We start from the raw sequence: 17,842 nt of genomic DNA on the forward strand, positions 1-17,842 counted from the left end.
TTCTCAGAAACCTGAGTGTTTTCTGGGAAGACCTTTGCGGGGCAGGCACCGCCCAGTGCGAGGACCCGCAGGGTGTGGGCACAGGGTTGAGACCCCTGCCCGCCTGGGGCTCTGTTGTACTCCTGCCCAGGCCAAGGTTGGGGAGGGGCTGGGCCCCACGGGCCCCGACAGGCCTGGGGCCATTTCCCTTGGTTTTGTCCCCTCTTCCAACGCCGGAGCGGCCAGAGGAGGCCGCGTGGACCCCCACAAACCGCGTGGGGCTCCTGCTTCTAGTTAGCGCCTCTTGCTCCCTGGCCCCCATCTGGGCTCACCTGGAACCTTCCCTTTTTCTACCTCAAAGTTCCCCCATTCCGCTGCCTGCCTTTGAGTCTCCACCCAAGCAAGTGACTGGCTGACTCTGTCACAACGTGCGGCCCGAGTGCAGCTGGGGTCTTCGTTTACCCCACAGGCCAAGTGCTACCCAGCCCCACAAAGTGGCTGCACCGTGCACCCTGAGATAAACTGGCAGAGGCTGGCTAGCCCTAGTTGCCCGAACAAATCCACGGGAGCCCCTCTTGAGTCCCCCGATGATTGTGGTCCTGGCGCTGAGACAGGCAAGTCCCCCACAGACGCGCGGTCACGGCAGACGCCTGCGGAACTTCCACACCTACAGCCAGTTCTGCGCTGGAGGCAGGGCCCGCGAAGCTCAGGGAACTGTTTGGGGAACGAGGGTCACCTGAGTGCTAACCACAGCATTTGCCTACTTTTCTCCACCTAAGTTGTGCTAAAGTAAAAAGTTTTTAGAGATGACTGCTCTGGTGTCTGGACGTCTTTGCAAAACCCTGCAGATAGAAGTGCACTTCTTTCCTTGGGCTCCGTTCACTTTTCCTCTTTTTCTCCTGGTTTTCCTGTCTGTCCACGAGGTGCCAAGGACCTGCGCATGCAGGGGGAGTGTCCCCTCGTTGCTGGAGCCGGTCACCACAGACCCAGGGGCTTGGAACAACACGGACTTATTCTCCTAGAGTTCTGGAGGTCAGAACCAGACACGGGTCCCACTGGCTAAGGTCCAGCTGGGGGCGGGGCCGCTTCCTTCTGAGGCTCCAGGGAGACTCCCTTTCCTGGCCCTTTCCGGGGTCTAGATGCACTGCATCCCTGGCTGTGGCCCCGCCTCTGTCTTCCCATCTGATTGCCCGTGTGTCTGACTCTGGCCCTGCCGCCCCTCTCATGACGGTAACTCTGAGAGTCGACCCTGTGGGAGGTCCTCGGCTGAGTCGCACACGTGGGTCCCGTGGGTCCGGGCTCCACTGCTGCTGGGCTCACCGTGTGTGCACGACGACGGAGTCCTGGTACAGCCGGTCATACATACACATCTTCAGATCTACGTTGGGCTTTGGCACCCAGACGGGCACGTCGATAGCGACGCCCAGGACTCTGAAATACAACTGAGTTTGAAGGTGCAAAGTCAGAGACACATGCTTCTGCTGGCAGAGCGGGCGAGGCCAGCTAAGTGAGGACACAGCCCAGCCAAGGGGGTTTTATAACGCTTACAAGCATCCAAAGGTTAATCATTAAACCGGCCACGTTTTGGAGTTCTGTGGCAGTTTTCATATCATTTAATTTAAACAACCTTTTTTATTACCAGAATGTTCAAACATAAAAAGATGGAATAGTATAATGGATCGTCATGTGCCCATCACACAGCTTCATGACGATCGCCATGTTTAGCTGTTTAAAAACCCCTTTCATTACACACAGTGCATCTCACAGAGATACGTACACTTCATAAAACTCTCCCAGCCAATGCAGAGGGAGGCTCAGAGGTCGCGAAGGGACCAGGGACAGAGGGAAGTACTTCTGTCCCCTCCGTGGCCACTGGCTCCTCCCAGCCAAAGCCTGAGTCCTGGGTCTTGGGAGGTTTGGGGAGTCTGTGGGGGTCCTGCAGGGACAGGCTGTGCCCTGCAGCCCCTCTTGGGCTGGGCAGGGGCCTGGCAGGGGAGGCACTGTCCTGGTGTGACGGCAGTGAGCCGAGGACTCCACACGCCTTCCTCCAGGACCCCCGGGCTGGGAAGGGGGCCGCCGGCCCACAGGACGGGACTCGTGACACTTAGAACACCCCAGCCGGCAAACCCTAGGCACAGGGTCTCTGGGGCAGAGAGAAGACTGCAGGATAAAGACAGAACGTGTCAGTGGTCTGAGTGCCGGGGAAGGCGCGGAGGGCATGAATAATGTGAATCACCCAGTTCAGGAATTTGCTTACAGCCCTTACACACATGTGCACATGTCACGTCGATAAACTCAGTTTTGCCTTTGGTCACAACAAACATGTCAACAAATTAAAAAAAATGAACAACAGAGTTTGCAGATCATGTTCTCTGAGCCAAATTTAATAAACCTATAAGTAAATAAATAAATAACAAAAAGTAATGAGTAAAAATTGTAACTGCTTGGAAATGAGGAGAGACATTTCTAGTGATTAAGAGCAGGGGCTCTGTATGTGTGTGCGCGGGTGTGTGCACGCGGGTGTGCATGTGCATGAGCACGTGGGTGTGTGTGTGTGCGCGGGTGTGCGTGCATGTGTGTGCGTGCGCGGGTGTGCGTGCATGTGTGCGCACAGGGGTGTGTGCGTGTGCACGTGTGCGGGTGTGTGCGTGTGCAGGTGTGTGCGCAGGGGTGTGTGTGCACGGGTGTGTGCACGCAGGTGTGTGGGTGTGTGCAGGTGTGTGTGCACAGGTGTGTGTGCGTGTGCGGGTGCACGGGTGTGTATGTGTGCGGGTGCACGGGTGTGTATGTGTGCGGGTGCACAGGTGTGTGAGTGTGCAGGTGCATGGGTGTGTGTGCGCGTGGGTGTGTGCGTGTGCGGGTGTGTGTGTGCGCGTGTGTGCACGGGTGTGTGTGCACAGGTGTGTGTGCAGGTGTGTGCGTGTGCGGGTGCACAGGTGTGTGCGTGTGCAGGTGCACGCGTGTGTGTGCACGGGTGTGTGCGTGTGCAGGTGCGCGCGTGTGTGCACGGGTGTGTGCGTGCAGGTGTGTGTGTGCACGGGTGTGTGCGTGCAGGTGTGTGCGTGCACGGGTGTGTGCGTGTGCAGGTGCGCGCGTGTGTGCACGGGTGTGTGCGTGCAGGTGTGTGTGCGCGGGTGTGTGCGTGTGCGGGTGCACAGGTGTGTGCGTGTGCAGGTACACGCATGTGTGTGCGTGTGCGGGTGTGTGCGTGTGCAGGTGCACGCGTGTGTGTGCACGGGTGTGTGCGTGTGCAGGTGCATGCGTGTGTGCACGGGTGTGTGCGTGCAGGTGTGTGTGTGTGCGGGTGTGTGCGTGCGGGTGCACAGGTGTGTGCGTGTGCAGGTGCACGCATGTGTGTGCATGTGCGGGTGTGTGTGTGCGCGTGTGTGCGCAGGTGTGTGTGTCGCGGGTGTGTGCGGGTGCGGGTGCACAGGTGTGTGCATGTGCAGGTGTGTGCCCGTGTGTGTGCAGGTGTGTGTGCGCAGGTGTGTGCATGTGCAGGTGTGTGCGCAGGTGTGTGTGCGCAGGTGTGTGCAGGTGCGGGTGTGTGTGAGGGTGTGTGTGCGTGTGCGGGTGCATGGGTGTGTGTGTGCGTGCGGGTGTGTGCGTGTGCGGGGGTGTGTGTGTGTGTGTGTGTTGGCTATGGAGGCAGCCATCTGTGCTCCCAGCTGGCTGGCCAGGTGTGGGCAGCGCAGGCAGCTTCCTAGCAGGGTTGTGGCGGGAGGAGCACTGAGGGGCAGGGACCCAGGGCCCAGGGCCCATGCCACGGTGCGGTACTCACTGTCGGGCACTGCTGATTCTTGAACACAACCTTGAACTTGGTCTGGATCTCTCCCGGGATGACCGGCGTGAAGATGACCGGCACTTTAACGGAGCTGAAGGGGCCAATCTCACCCTCTGTCACCTGCATGGGAAGAGAGGTGCCACAGGCCAGTCAGCCTTCATGTTTCTATCAAGGCACTTCCCCCGTCCTCACCACGGGCCGCATCACCACGAGGGTGAGTGTCCCTGGGTGGCCTGGCCCTGCCCTTCGAGGACTTGCTGCCCAGAGTCACAGCTGAACCCCGCTGTGTGTGTACGTGCTCTCTCGATGACCCGGGACCCTTGTGTGCACGTGCACGTGTGCATACACCATGCTCCAGCCAGGGAGGCCCTGCCCGTGTCTCTGAGCGGACCCAGGGCCCTGCACCCAGGACGCTGGCTCTGTTGCTCCAGTCCTGCTTGACCCCCGCTCGGGACGGCTGACGGTGCTGCCCAGAGGCTGAGTCCGGACAAGCCTCGTCGGGCTCTGGCCAAGTGGAAGGGCCACCCTGGGGGAGGGGGCAGCAGGTCAGGAGGGCATGGCTGGAGGAAGGTGGCCTGTGACGCAGCAGGCCTTGCTGACCTCTCCCAGCGAGATCTCTGTCTGTTCCTCTTTGGGAGGTATGGTCACGACAGTGGTCACGGTCATTCCCTCGGATTCTGGAAGAGAAGGAGGTCCAGATGAGAGGGCTGGGGCAGCCCATGGGGCCCAGGGGTGAGGTGAGGACCCAGGGGGATCTGGCCCCTCCCGCTCTGGGACCACCAGCTCCCAGCCAGCTCCCTCCCTCTGGCCCTGTTCTGCAAAGAGGAACGACCCAGTGGCATAGGAGGGGCAGAGGGACTTCTCAGGGACAGTGGGCACCATGGCCTCGGGAGCTGGAGACTGGGGGTGGAAGAGGGGGCCAGAGCTGCCGAGACCCAAGCTAGGGGAGGTGAGGTCAGCAAGGGGAGCTGGCTGTGTGTGGTCGGTGGGGTGCAGGGGCCTGAGGGTCAGAGCCAGAGAAGATGGAATGAGCCAGCCCTTTGGGGGTCGGGGGACTGGAGAGTGGGCTCAGAGGGGTTTTTTATTCAGAGGAAGAAAGAAGGCGGCCCAGCAGAGAGGAGGGCTGACGCAGAGGGAGCGGAGAGTTGGCGGGGTACGGCCTGGGGTGGGAGGTGTTTCTGGTGGCCAGTGGAGCACAGGGACCAAGGCCTAAAAGTTTACAAGGATATTGCCTTCCAAATGTCCCAGCAGAGCCCCCGTTACTTAGTGTTGCCTGTGCGTGTGCCACTGGCATGTTCCTGCTGGCGGGCTGTGCACGCTGACCCACCCCGGGGCTATTTGTCGGGAAGGCCCCTGAAAGCAGATGCTGACTCCTCTTGTCTGAGAAGGTCTTTCGGTGGACTTTGCTCGTGATGACACAATTTGACAGGAGAGATGAAGGTCAGCACCCTCCCTAGTCCTGATCTTGGACCGCCTGGCCTGGCCACCACGGAAGATCCAGGAGAACTCTGGCGGCCTGGCCCAGGCCCGCCTGACACCATGTGTGCCCTGCATGGCTGAACGATGACCCTACAGGGTAAGTGCTCCGTTTCTGGGGTCTCCAACTTGGCAGACCTGTCACCCCACTCAGCAGCCACAACTGTCACCTGGGTGGGGGAGGGGCCAGTTGGCTGTCACCACCTTGATGTTTATGTCCTTGTCTGCTTCAGGGGTAAGCACTAGGACAGCCCGGGCCTGAGCCAGGGCAGACCCCGGGGGCACAGCTTCAGTCTGCGTGGCTGGTGGTTGGGGTCTGTTGGTGTGTCCCAGTGTGGAACTGTGCTGATGCGTTTGCTAAGAACACGGCGAACTTTCATCAGTTCTAGACTCGGGCTCATTAATGATTGCGAAAGCTTCCTTTCAGCACGTGTCCAGTGTTGTTCCCTGCTATCAGTCATAGAGTGGATATTTACTCACTTCCGGGATACGAGTTTAGATGTGTTTCAACATTTTAGAAAGTTCTCAGCAAGTATGTTGTTAAATACGACCGTTTCCTGACTCGAGGAGGCAGATGAGACCTCCTGCCTCTGTCCTCCATTGCTTAGACCATGCTTTCATGTCTCCATCTCTGCCTGTCTGCAATTGGAAAGTTCCCTGGGTCTCTCCTCAGCAACGTCTCTCCACTTTATCCCGATTGGGGTTCCCGTTTCCATGATCACATTCTTACTTCTAGAAGATTTATTAGGGTCACTTTCCAATCTGCTTTGTCTCCTTCTTCGTGATGGTTTTCCACGTATCGAGTGAGCACGCTTATTTTATGTTCAGTGTCTGATATCAGTATCTGAAACCTGCAAGATACAGCTCTCTGCTGTTCATGTGTGTTGAATGGTTTCTTTTCCACCTCTTTTTATGAAGGAGTAAAGTCCACCCATTTCAGTGTAACCTTCTGCAAGTTTTGACAAATGCACAGCGCGTAGCCCCCACCACGGTCGAGACATGGAACACTTTCATCACCCCCAAGCCCCCGTGCGCTCCTTCGTAGCCAACCGCTCCCCTGCCCCTGGGAGCCACTCATCCGTATAGTTTTGCCTTTCCCAGAATGCCAGGCAGATGGAATCAGGATCGGCGGTTTTTTGAAGCCAGCCTTTCGCTGACCGAGGATGCCGCTGAGATTGGCGCGTGTGGCTGCGTCTCTAGCTCTGCCCCGTGGTGGCAGGATGCGGCTCCGCGTGTTTGCTCACCCGTCAGGGACATTTGGGGGGCTAGTTTGCGGCAGTTACAAATAAACCCTCTGGAAACGTTCACGTAGAGTTCTCCCTTCGAATACAGCTTTTCATTTCTCTTGGAAAATACCTAGGAGTGGGGTGTCTGGCTGTATTACGTTTGCTTAACTTGATGAGAAAGTGCCAAACGCTTCGGCCGTGGCCACACACCCAGCAGCAGACGGTGGGGTCACAGCAGCCCCTCACCAGCACTGGGTGTTGCCGGCCTTCTGCCTTGTTTTTGGTGGATCTAGCCACCCTACTCGATGTGTGGTGGAATTCCACCGCGGTTTTAATTTGCAGTTCCTTCACGGCTAATGATGCCGACCATCTTTTCATGTGCTGAAACGCTGTCGACAAATCTTTGGTAAAGTGTCTACGTTTTCTGCTCATTTTTAAAAAAAGCTTTTATTTTTATTTATGAGAGAGAGAGAGACAGAGAGAGAGCAAGCAGGGGAGGGGGGAAAGGAAGGGGGAGAAGGAGAGAGAATCCCAAGCAGACTCCGTGCTGAGCGCAGAGCCCAACGTGGGGCTCGATCCCACGAGCCTGAAATCATGACCCGAGCTGAAACCAAGAGTACGCTTAACTGGCTGAGCCACCCAGGTGCCCTTTCGACCCGTTTTTAAACTGGGTTATTTGTTTTCTGATTGAGTTTGAAAGTTCTTTACATATTTTGGGCATGTTCTTTATCAGACCTGTAATTTGCTAGTATTTCCTACCAACCTGTTGCTTACCTTTTCATTCTCTCAGCATTATCTATAGAAGAGCAGGTGTTTTTAGATTTGATGAATTCCAGGTTATAACTTTCATTTTTATTTTATCATTTATTTTATTTTTTTCATCATGACGAGTGGACTCCTTCAGCCCCATCCCCTATTTCCCCCATCCCCTCACCTCCTCCTCTCTGGTGACCGTCAGTGTGTTCTCTGTAATTAAGAGTCTGTTTCTTGGTTTGCCTCTCCCTCTTTTTTTCCCCTTTGCTCATGTTTTTCTTAAATTTCACATGAGCGGAATTATATAGTATTTGCCCTTCTTTGACTTATTTTGCTTAGCATAACACTCTCCAGCTCCATCCACGCCATTGCAAATGACAAGATTTCAGTCTACTTTATGACGGAGAGATACCCCATTGTCTCTCTACACACCACACCTTTCTCTCTCTATGGATGGGTGCCTTGGCTGCTCCCATAGTCTGGCTCTTGGAGATAATGATGCTATCAAACATAGGGCTGCATGTATCTCTTTGAACTAGTATTTTTGTATTCTTTGGTAAATACCTAGTACTGAAATTGCTGGGTCGTAGGGCGGTTCTATTTTTAACTTTCTGAGGAACCTCCATACTGTTTCCCACAGTGGCCGCACCAGTTTGCATTCCCACCAACAGTGCACGAGGGATCCCCGTTCTCCACGTCCTCGCCAACACCTGTGGTTTCTTGTGTTGTTCATTTCAGCCATTCCGACAGCTGTGAGGTGGCATCTCATTGTGGTTTTGATTTGTGTTTCCCTGATGCTGAGTGATGCTGACCATCTTTTCATGTGTCTGTTGGCCATCTGTATGTCTTTTTTTGAGAAATGTCTGTTCGTGCCTTCTGTCCATTTTTTAAATTGGATTATTTGTCTTTTGGGGGTTGAGTTGTATCAGTTCTTCATGTATTTTAGATACTAACCCTTTATCGGCTGTGTCATTTGCAGATACCTTCTCCCACTCGGTAGGCTGTCTTTTAGTTTTATGGTGGTTTCTTTTGCTCTGCAGAAGCTTTTTATTTTTGTGTAGTCCCGAAAGTTTATTTTTGCTTTTGTTTCCCTGGCCTCAGGTGACAGATCTAGAAAAATGTTGCTATGGTCGATGTCAAAGAGGTTACTGCTTGTGTTCTCTTCTAGGATTTTGATGGTTCCACGCCTCAGGTTTAGGTCCTTAATCTATTTTGAGTTTATTTTTATGGTGTAAGGAAGTTATGGTCCAGCTTCCTTCTTTTGCATGTGGCTGTCCAGTTTCCCCAACACCATTTGCTGAAGAGTCTGTCCTTTCCCCATTGATGTTCTTTCCTCCTTTGCTGAAGGTTAACTGACCATATAATTGTGGGTTCATTTTTGGGCTTTCTATCCTGTTCTATTGATCTATATGTCTATTTTTGTGCCAGTATCACCCTGTTTTAATTACTACCACTTTTTAATATAACTTGAAATCTGGAATTATGATGCCTCCAGTTTTGTTTTTCTTTTTCAAGATTACTCTGGCTATTCAGGGTCTTTTGTGGTTCCACCCAAATTTTAGGATTATTTGTTCTAGCTCTGTGAAAAATGCTGTTGGTATTTTGATAGGGATTACATTAAATCTGTAGATTGTGGGACACCTGGGTGGCTCAGTCGGTTAAGTGTCTGCCTTCAGCTCAGGTCATGATCTTGAGGTCCTGAGATCAAGCCCCACATCAGGCTCCCTGCTCAGTGGGGAGTCTGCTTCCTCCTCTCCCTCTGCTGCTCCCCTGCTTGTGCTCGCTCGCTTGAGCCTGCTCTCTCTTAAATACGTAAATAAAATCTTTTAAAAAATTTAAAAAAATCTGTAGATTGCTTTGGGTATTATAGACATTTTAACAATATTTTTTCCTCTAATCCATGAGCATGGAATGTCTTTGCATTTCTTTGTGTCGTCTTGAATTTCTTTCATCAGTGTTTTACAGTTTTCAGAGTACAGTCTTTCACCTCTTTGGTTAAACTTATTCCTACTGAATCCCTTTATCGGTTCTAGTCCTTATGTGGTGGAGTCTTTGGGGTTTTCTATATATAGTAGTATCATGTCATCTGCAAATAGTGACAGTTTTACTTTTTCCTTACTAATTTTTACTTCTTTTTCTTGTCTGATTGCTGTGGCGAGGACTTCCAGTACTAAGCTGAAGAAAAGTGGGGATAGTGGACATCCTTGTCCTGTTCCTGACCTTAGGGGAAAAGCTCTCAGTTTTCTACCATTGAGTAGGATGTTGGCTGTGGATTTTCCCATAAGGCCTTTATCGTGTTGAGGTATGTTCCCTCTAACCCTACTTTGCAGAGGGTTTTTATCACGAATGGATGTTGTACTTTGTCAAATGCCTTTTCTGCATCTGCTGAAATGATCATATGGTTGTTACTCTTTCTCTTATTGATGTGACGTATCACGCTGATTGTTCTGCGAACCCTGGAACAAATTCCACTTGAGCAGGGTGAGTGATTCTTTTCAAGGATGTTGGATTCGGTTTGCTAATATTTTGTTGAGGATTTTTGCATCTATGTTCATCACGGATATTGGCCTGTAGTTCTCTTTCTTTGTGGTGTCTTTATCTGGTTTTGGTATCAGGGTAATGCTGGCCTCATATAATGAATTTGGGAGTTTTCCTTCCTTTTCTATTTTTTTGGACTAGTTTACGAAGAATAGGTATTAACTCTTCTTTTAATGTTTGGTAGAAATCACCTGTGAAGGGACGCCTGGGTGGCTCAATCGGTCAGGCATCTTCCTTGAGCTCAGGTCATGATCTCAGGGTCCTGGGATCGAGCCCCACATTGGGCTCCCTGCTCAGTGGGGAGTCTGCTTGTCTCTCTCCCTCTGCTCCTCCCCTCCTGCTCATTCTCTCTCTCTCTCTCAAATAAATAAAAAAATCTTTAAAAAAAATAAATCACCTGTGAAGCCATCTGGTCCTGGACTTTTGTTTGTTGGGAGATTTTGATCACTGATTCAATTTCATTACTGGTAATTTGTCTGTTCAAATTTTCAATTTTTTCTGCTTTAGTTTTGGAAGGTATATGTTTCTAGGAATTTATCCATTTCTCCAGGTTGTCCAATTTCTGGCATATAGGTTTTCTTTTCTTTTTTTAAGATTTTATTTATTTATTTATTTGAGAGAAAGAACACAAGCAGGGGGAGGGGCAGAGGGAAAGGGAGAAGCAGACTCCCCGCCAAGCAGGGAGCCCAATACGGGGCTCGATCCCAGGACCCTGGGATCACGACCTGAGCAAAAGGCAGATGCTTGACTGACTGAGCCCCCCAGGTGCCCTGGCATATAGGTTTTCATAATATTCTGTTAACAATTGCTTGAATTTCTGTGGTGTTGATTGTTATTTCTCCTCTTTCCTTAGTGATTTTATTTATTTGGGTCCTCTCTCTCTCTCTTTCTCTCATCTGGCTAGAGATTTCTCTGTTTTGTTGATCTTTTCAAAGAACCAATTCCTGATTTTATTGATCTGTTGGTTTTTGTTTTTGTTTTTTAGTTTCTATATCATTTATTTCTGTTCCAATCTTTATCATTTTCTTCCTTTTGCTGGGTTTGGGCTTCATTTTTTCTTCTTTTTCTAGCTCCTTTAGGTGTAAGTTTAGGCCTGTAGTGCGCTAAACTCCCTTCTTAGAACTGCTTTTGCTGCATCCCACAGTAGGTGATAATTTTTAAAAGATGGATCACACTTTTGATGTCATATCTGAAAAATCTTTGCCCAACACACGATAACACAGATTTCCTCCTATGTTTTGTTTTAGAAGTTTTATATTTTACATTTAGGTCTATGATTTATTTTGAGTAGTTTTTGTTTACAGTGTGAGGAATGGATGGAGGGTCATTTTTGGGGCATATGTTTATCTAACTGTTAAGGTCTCATTTGTTGAAAAGACTTTTTTTTTTCTCCAAGGAATTCCCTTTGCCTCTCTAGTGAAGACTGACGGCCATATTCGTGAGGGCCTCTTTTTGGACTCTGTCCCATCGAGTCTCTGTGTCTCTCCCTTTGCCACCACCACACTGTCCCGAAATCAGGTGGTCTGAGTCTTCCAACTTTGTTCTTCTTTTTCAAAGTTTTGGATATTTTAGGTCCTCTGGGTATCCATACGAATTTTAGAATCAGCCGTCGATTTCCACGACACGGCTCGTGGCAGGTAGGAGCTGGTGGGAGTCTGAATCGGCATAAACATGTTGAAAAAGAACGTGAGTGAACAAAAGAGAGGCAGCAAGAGCGCAGCGGGTGGGCCCTGCAGACACTGAGGCAGGAAGAGTCAGGGGGCACACACCCCGAAACCCCCCCTTGTGACTGGGGCGCAGCGGGTCTGTGACTTGAGGTGTGTCCATGAAAGCGGACGCCACACAGTGGCGGAAACGGGAAGAACAGCTCCCACGGCGGCCTGAGCAACAGGATTACTCCAGGCTCTGCTTCTATGAGGCTGAAACAGGAGAAACCCGCCGTCTCTGGATACGTGTGGAAGGGAAACTGTCCAGGGAGGCAGGGAGGTGATAGGAACAGTGCCAACTCCGGGGAGTGCTCTTCCTTCTCCCGCCAGGGGCTCGGGGCTGTTGGCAGGGAGCCCCCCGTCTCTTGACTCTTCCGTAAACTGTCCTCACAGGTTATGCGCTGCTGTGTACTAGCAGAGCTGGGGGCGGCCCGAGACAGCCCAGCGCCCCCAGGACCCTTCAGCACAGCCTCCCGGTCTTCCTCTCTCCCCGGCCCCCTCCCTCCGTCCAGCAGTTGCACCCCTGGGACAGGACTACTCAACTGTCCCAACAAGGACCCCAAGCCTTCCATGGCCAGCCTGGTGGTCCAAAGCTGGGAGTTCCTTTAAATATTCTGCTAGCTTAACTGTCACTGCAAGTTGCAATCCAGTCCACAACCAGTATTTGTTTGAATGTATATATTCCCTTGTTTACTATCACTTAACTCGGAGTCCTAGAAAAAGACGGCACAGTCCAGGCCCGTGGCCACGCGGGCTCAGCAGAGCCTCCCAGGAGGCAGCACATGTTCTGGGTGCTCCCGAAGCCTGCCCCCCGCAAGTCCCAGCTCACCTGTGGGGCGCCCCTCTTCCTGCTCCTTGCTGTCCTGCTTCCCAGACTCCTTCCAGCTTGGCATGTGTGTGGGAGAGGACTCGTTGCCCTCGATCTGTTGCTCAGAAATGCTGGTGGTGATTTTAACGTTATCTTCATCTGTGAATAGGCTGCTCTAAAAAGGGAACAAGACACTCTTACTGGCAGTTTCCTATTTACTTTCCCACTCAAATGCCCAGAGCCCCGTTGCCAGGAGAGCCATGCGGAGAGCCCGGCCATGATCTTGCTCCCCGGCTCCTTCTGTCCCAGGGGCTCAGGGCCCGAACGCCTGTCTCTAGCCCAGGCTGGCCCGCCTTGCTTCTCCACGGGCACTGACGGGTCTCGGGTCCTGCTGCGTTCTGGGCTCTGGCATGCAGCCCATTCCACGGTCTCCCTCCATGCCGACACTCTGCCCTCCTTTCCTGGGACACCTGGCTCCTCTCTCCACGTGGGGTGAGTGCCCCAGGCCCCACACTCTCCTGGCTGCAGCTCAGACACCCAGCCTGCAGCACCCCCATTCTCCTGGCCCTGCTCTGGGTTCACACCCCAGCCCCTCCTACCTCTTCCCCCACCCCATTGGTCCCATCCCTCCCTGCAGGAGACACTTCCAGGGCCTTTGCTGAGAGCCCTTCATGACTGGACCAAAACTGCAAAGTAGTTCAGGGCTTCTTGTAGGGACTCCCACCTGTCCTCAGCCCCAAAAGACCTCCCAGTGTCCAGGGGTGTGACGGAAGTTGTTTCCACAGATGGAGTCCCACCTGTGTCACTCTGAGATTGTTTCCCTTCACTTAGCACGTCTGCACAGCCTTCCCATGAAAAGACTGGCTCACCTTGCGCCTTTGGAAAAGGCGCAGGAGTGGGCAGGGTCTGCTGTGGCTTTCAGGCCATGTGCTCTTGGCTGGCCTGCCCCAAGCTAGGACTTCACAGGTGCATCAGGAGAAAGGTGGGTCCCCTGCGGCTCTCAGGCCTGGAATCCTGGCCACTGCCCTGTCAGTCGCCACACACTGGAGCGGGGTCAGTGTCCCGTTGCCGCTGCACCTGCCAGGTGGCTCCAGGTGTCCCCTTACAGAGCCCGACCTCCTCCACTTGGCCTGACGATGACACCCAGCCCTGTGTCGACAGACTCCTTCCTATCACTGATACTCACAGGACCGTCTCGGGTGGGGGGAGGCATCACACACCGCCCCTGGCTGCATAGCCACGGCTAACGATCTGGAGCGGGCAACACACTCACTGTTTTCATGACCGACTGGGAGACGTCCAACTCATAGGACTCTGATGCCGGAAGAAACTTGAACTTGGTGCCCAAGCCCCCGATGTTGGTCAGCGTGATGGTCCGGGACGCGGTCTCCCCCACCACATAGCTGCCAAAGTCGATGAGCTCCTTGTCAAGGGACAGCTGCCGAAAGACCCAGGGAGGAGCCAGGGTGACTGTGCTAGGCAAGCTCTCCTCTCCCATCTGCTGCCCTGCAGCCCTGAGGGGACCCAGGAGCTCTGGCCCCTCCCCCCCTTTTTAAAGATTTATTTATTTATTTATTTATTTGACAGAGAGAGAGAGATAGAGACAGCCAGCGAGAGAGGGAACACAAGCAGGGGGAGTGGGAGAGGAAGAAGCAGGCTCCCAGTGGAGGAGCCCGATGCAGGACTCGATCCCAGGACCCTGGGATCATGCCCTCAGCTGAAGGTAGACACTTAATGACTGAGCCACCCAGGCGCCCTGGCCCCTTCCTCTTGCGCAAGGCCAAGTCCTGTGTCTGGTTCCAGCGGGGCCTTTGAACGCCTCAGGGACATAGTCCACATCCTAGAAATCGCTGGTTTGTGGAATGATCATGATAAGTTGGGAGCTCCCGAGTGCCAATCTAAGAAGTCAAGTTAGCTAAAAAGAAATGAGCAATCAAGCCCTGAAAAGACAGAGAAATCTCAAGTGTACATTACGAAGGGAAAGAACCTGAAAAAGGTACATACCGTGATTCCAACTGTATGGCATTCTGGAATGTATGGTGTTCCGGAAAAGGCAAAATTAAGGGGACAGTAAAGAGATCAGCGGTTGCCAGCAGTTTGAGGGGAGGGAGGCATGAGTAGGCGGAGCACCGGGGATCCGGGGGCGGCGAAAACATTCCGTGTGACTACCGTGGTGATGACACGTCATTAGCGCTTTGTCTTAACCACAGAACGCACAGCCGCGCGGGACCCCACTGCAGACCACGCACCCTGGGACACGGCGCCTGGGCCAAGCCCAGCGTCCGCTGTCACAAATGGGGGGAGGGCGACGGCGGGGGCGGGGCACGTGGGAACCCTTTGCAGCTCCCCGGGAGTCTGATGCAGCCCAAAGTTGCTCTAAATAAACAAGTCTATTGAAAAATATACCATTTGGGAGTTTGAGGAAATCTCAGGATGGGATGCGGGATGTCACAAAACAATGTCTCTTGGTCACAATTTGAAGAAACAACCTGACTAGAGAGTAAGGAAAAGGTGCTGAACTGACTCCGGGGAGGCGTGGAGCCTGTGGGCTGAAGGCCCCCGCTCTGGGTGTGGAGCATGGGGCTTGGGTGGGAGCGCTGTGCCCACAGGGTGGGCTTTGCCCATTCACACTGCAGGGCGCTGGGCTGAATGACCAGGGCATAGGGGGTGCGGGGAGCCGTGTTCTCGCTGTTGGACCAGGATTCACAGGTAAGCAAGGGGAAGAGGCTGGGATGGTCCGTGCGGTCCTGCGTTAGAGGGCGAGGTGCCAGGATGAAGGTTTGGAAGCGCCCACGTGCCAGCAGCAATGGCCACACCTTCTGTGCGGATACCAGTCTCTTTCCTTTCTTTTTTTTAAAGATTGATATATTTATTTGACAGCACGCATGTGCACGCGAGCAGGGGAGGGAGGGGCAGAGGGAGGGGGAGAGAGAGAGTCTGAAGCAGATTCTGCGCTGAGCACGGAGTCCGACGCGGGGCTCAATCTTACGACTCTGAGATCATAACCTGAGCCGAAATCAAGAGCCCGAAGCTTAACCGACGGTGCCCCCCAGGGGCTCTCCAGCGCGAGGAACTGGGCTATCTGGAGAAAGGACTCACTCTAGGACGGGGGCGGGAGGTGTGCACATGAGCCTAGAAGCGCTCCAAGACAGAAGTTCTGAACACAGTCACGGCCGTGCGTGGGGGGGACACAGGACAGTCACGGCCGTGCGTGGGGGGGACATGGGAGCTACCCGAGCTACTCCCAGGAAAAACGTGAGCAGCAACAAGAAGTTGTATTTGATTCTAATTCAAAGAGTGAAATAAAGAAATGATTTCATAAACCAATGAATGTGGGAGAGATTGATCTCCCTTACAGAAGAATTCCAAAGAATTCACGCGGCTCTTCAGTCCTCAGTGAGCCGGGGCGCGCCGCCCGCCCTCGAGGCCTCCCACAGGGCACGGTCCGGCAGACGGGCGGCAGGGGAGAAACACCACAGTGAGGAAACCTGGCGGCCACCCCGAGTCAGGTGACGGGGGTCACATCGCACTGCGAGGCCTGGTGGTAGTGCGTGCCCTCGACGTGAGTCGGCCAGAACGCCTGCTGTCCTCCTCCCCAAACCCACCACCTCAGTCCACTCATGAGGGAAACTTCACACAGATCCCAGCGGAGGAACAGTCTACACAATCACCGATTGGCATGCCTCCGAATTGTCAAGGTCATCAAAAAAGAGAGTCTCAGAAACTTTCACAGCCGCGAGGACCCACGCGGAACAGCCGCCATAAGGAATGTGTTACGCAGGGTGTGATGCCAGCACAGAAGCTGGCCGTTAGGTAACATCCACGGAAATTCGAACAACGTGTCTTCTTCAGCAAACGATAATCATGATGTCAATATTGGTTAATAATTTTAATAACCGTGACTCAGTGACAGAAGAGCTTACTGGGGAACCTGGCTGTGGAGTTAGCTAGGATTGCATTTTTTCTGTAATGCTGAAACTATTCTAAAAAAGAGTCATTTAAGAAAAAGCCGAGCTACATCTCCCTCGCTGGGGAGCCATGAGGATCGAAAGGACACACTCACGCTCAGAGGGTCTGGCAAGGTGGCCGCCATCCCCGTGACATCAGTGTGCTCTAGGCGCTTCCTTCCAGGGAGGGAGCACGCCCTCCAGGGCACGCCTCCCCTCGCCCTCATGGCCGGCTGGCAACTGGCCATCTGGGTGCTGGCTAAGAATGTCGTGCGCAGGCTGCCTCCCCGTGAGGCTTTTTTTTTTTTTTTTAAAGATTTTATTTATTTGACAGAGATAGAGACAGCCAGCGGAGAGGGAACACAGGCAGGGGGAGTGGGAGAGGAAGAAGCAGGCTCACAGCGGAGGAGCCTGATGTGGGGCTCGATCCCAGAACGCCGGGATCACGCCCTGAGCTGAAGGCAGACGCTTAACCGCTGCGCCACCCAGGTGCCCCCCCCGTGAGGCTTTTGTGGGCCCCGAGTTTGGAAGCCCAGGGGCCCCACTCTCCTCTGTGCCCCTGCAGGACAGAAGCTGCTGAGGGAGACCACAGCAGCCTGTGTGTGTGTATATGGGTGTGCACTTGTGTGCGTGTGTGCATTTGGGGGTGCGTGAATACGAATGTGTGTGTATTCGTGTGTGGCAGGTGACCTGTCTCCTGGTGACAGGTCACCAGACTTCCAGAAGCCCCATCTGGATAGAAGGGGCCTCCCCAAACATGCGGGGCTGGAGGCAGGGCGTGGGTGGGCCTGGGTTGCTGTCCTGGGAAGGGGCTGTGTGTTCTGAGTGTGGGAGTGACACCAGGTCACACGTGAAACTGGGTGGCTGGAGGGCTGCCCTGCGGGGCCCCCTTGTGCCCCTCTAGCCGTTCTCCCCTCTTCCTGATCATGACAAAGCCCGGAGCTTCAGCGGGACACGGAGCTGCCCGGTAGGCTCTACTGCCCCATCTACCTTGCGGCCAGGGGTCGCCACGTGACCATCACTTCCGGCTCATGCGGAGGACCTCGCTTTCCCCCTTCCCTCTGACTGGGAAGGGACAATACCTTGGAAGCCATTTTTTGAGGGTGGCAGGGCAGCACGCCAGCCAGACCCTCAACTCTGGGGCAGAAACAAGTCCTTGCTTAGCCAAGCTACAGTCTGGGGCACCTTTGTCACAGCAGCTCCACACGATGACTTCATGACCAAAGTGCAGAGGAGCCCGGAGGACACGAGGACCCTGTGCTGGGCATACTGGACTGCAGGATGCTGGCCTTCTATGTGCTTGGTGACGGGCCAGGCCGCAGATGAGTGCTTTCCAGGTCCATCCAGAAAGGAACCCAAGGCCTTGCCACGCAGGGGAGCAAGGCTTCCTGGTGCCTGACCTTCTCCCATGGCTGAGTCCAGGGTCTGAAGCTTGACTCCACCACGTACTCGCTTTCTGAGGCTCCACTCCCCAGCAAGCAGTGTGCCCCATGCCGTGGGCCACTCTGAGGAGAAGGCAGTGGCCACGCGGTATGGGGGGCAGCTTGCAAGCCCAGGAGTGGTGGTTGTCCTGGAGGCAGGAGGCCACGGCAAACATCAGCTCTCCACGGCCTCAGTGAGGCCCG

The 17,842-nt window shown here is 53.7% G+C and overlaps 1 protein-coding gene across 1 annotated transcript in view; it reads right to left on the reverse strand.

Annotated features, from left to right (window-relative positions):
* CFAP74 (cilia and flagella associated protein 74) overlaps positions 1-17,842 on the reverse strand; it is a 63,707-nt gene that overhangs the window by 13,370 nt on the left and 32,495 nt on the right. The window contains exons 17-21 of the mRNA XM_034671243.1: positions 13,544-13,708; positions 12,292-12,445; positions 4,364-4,440; positions 3,761-3,883; positions 1,300-1,421 (exon numbers count right to left, since the gene is read on the reverse strand). Coding sequence (XP_034527134.1) covers positions 1,300-1,421; positions 3,761-3,883; positions 4,364-4,440; positions 12,292-12,445; positions 13,544-13,708 — 641 coding nt within the window. The remainder of the gene's footprint in view (positions 1-1,299; positions 1,422-3,760; positions 3,884-4,363; positions 4,441-12,291; positions 12,446-13,543; positions 13,709-17,842) is intronic.

The sequence above is a fragment of the Ailuropoda melanoleuca genome, chromosome 11 (genome assembly GCF_002007445.2).
Source record: "Ailuropoda melanoleuca isolate Jingjing chromosome 11, ASM200744v2, whole genome shotgun sequence".
NCBI classification, from domain to species: Eukaryota; Metazoa; Chordata; class Mammalia; order Carnivora; family Ursidae; genus Ailuropoda; species Ailuropoda melanoleuca.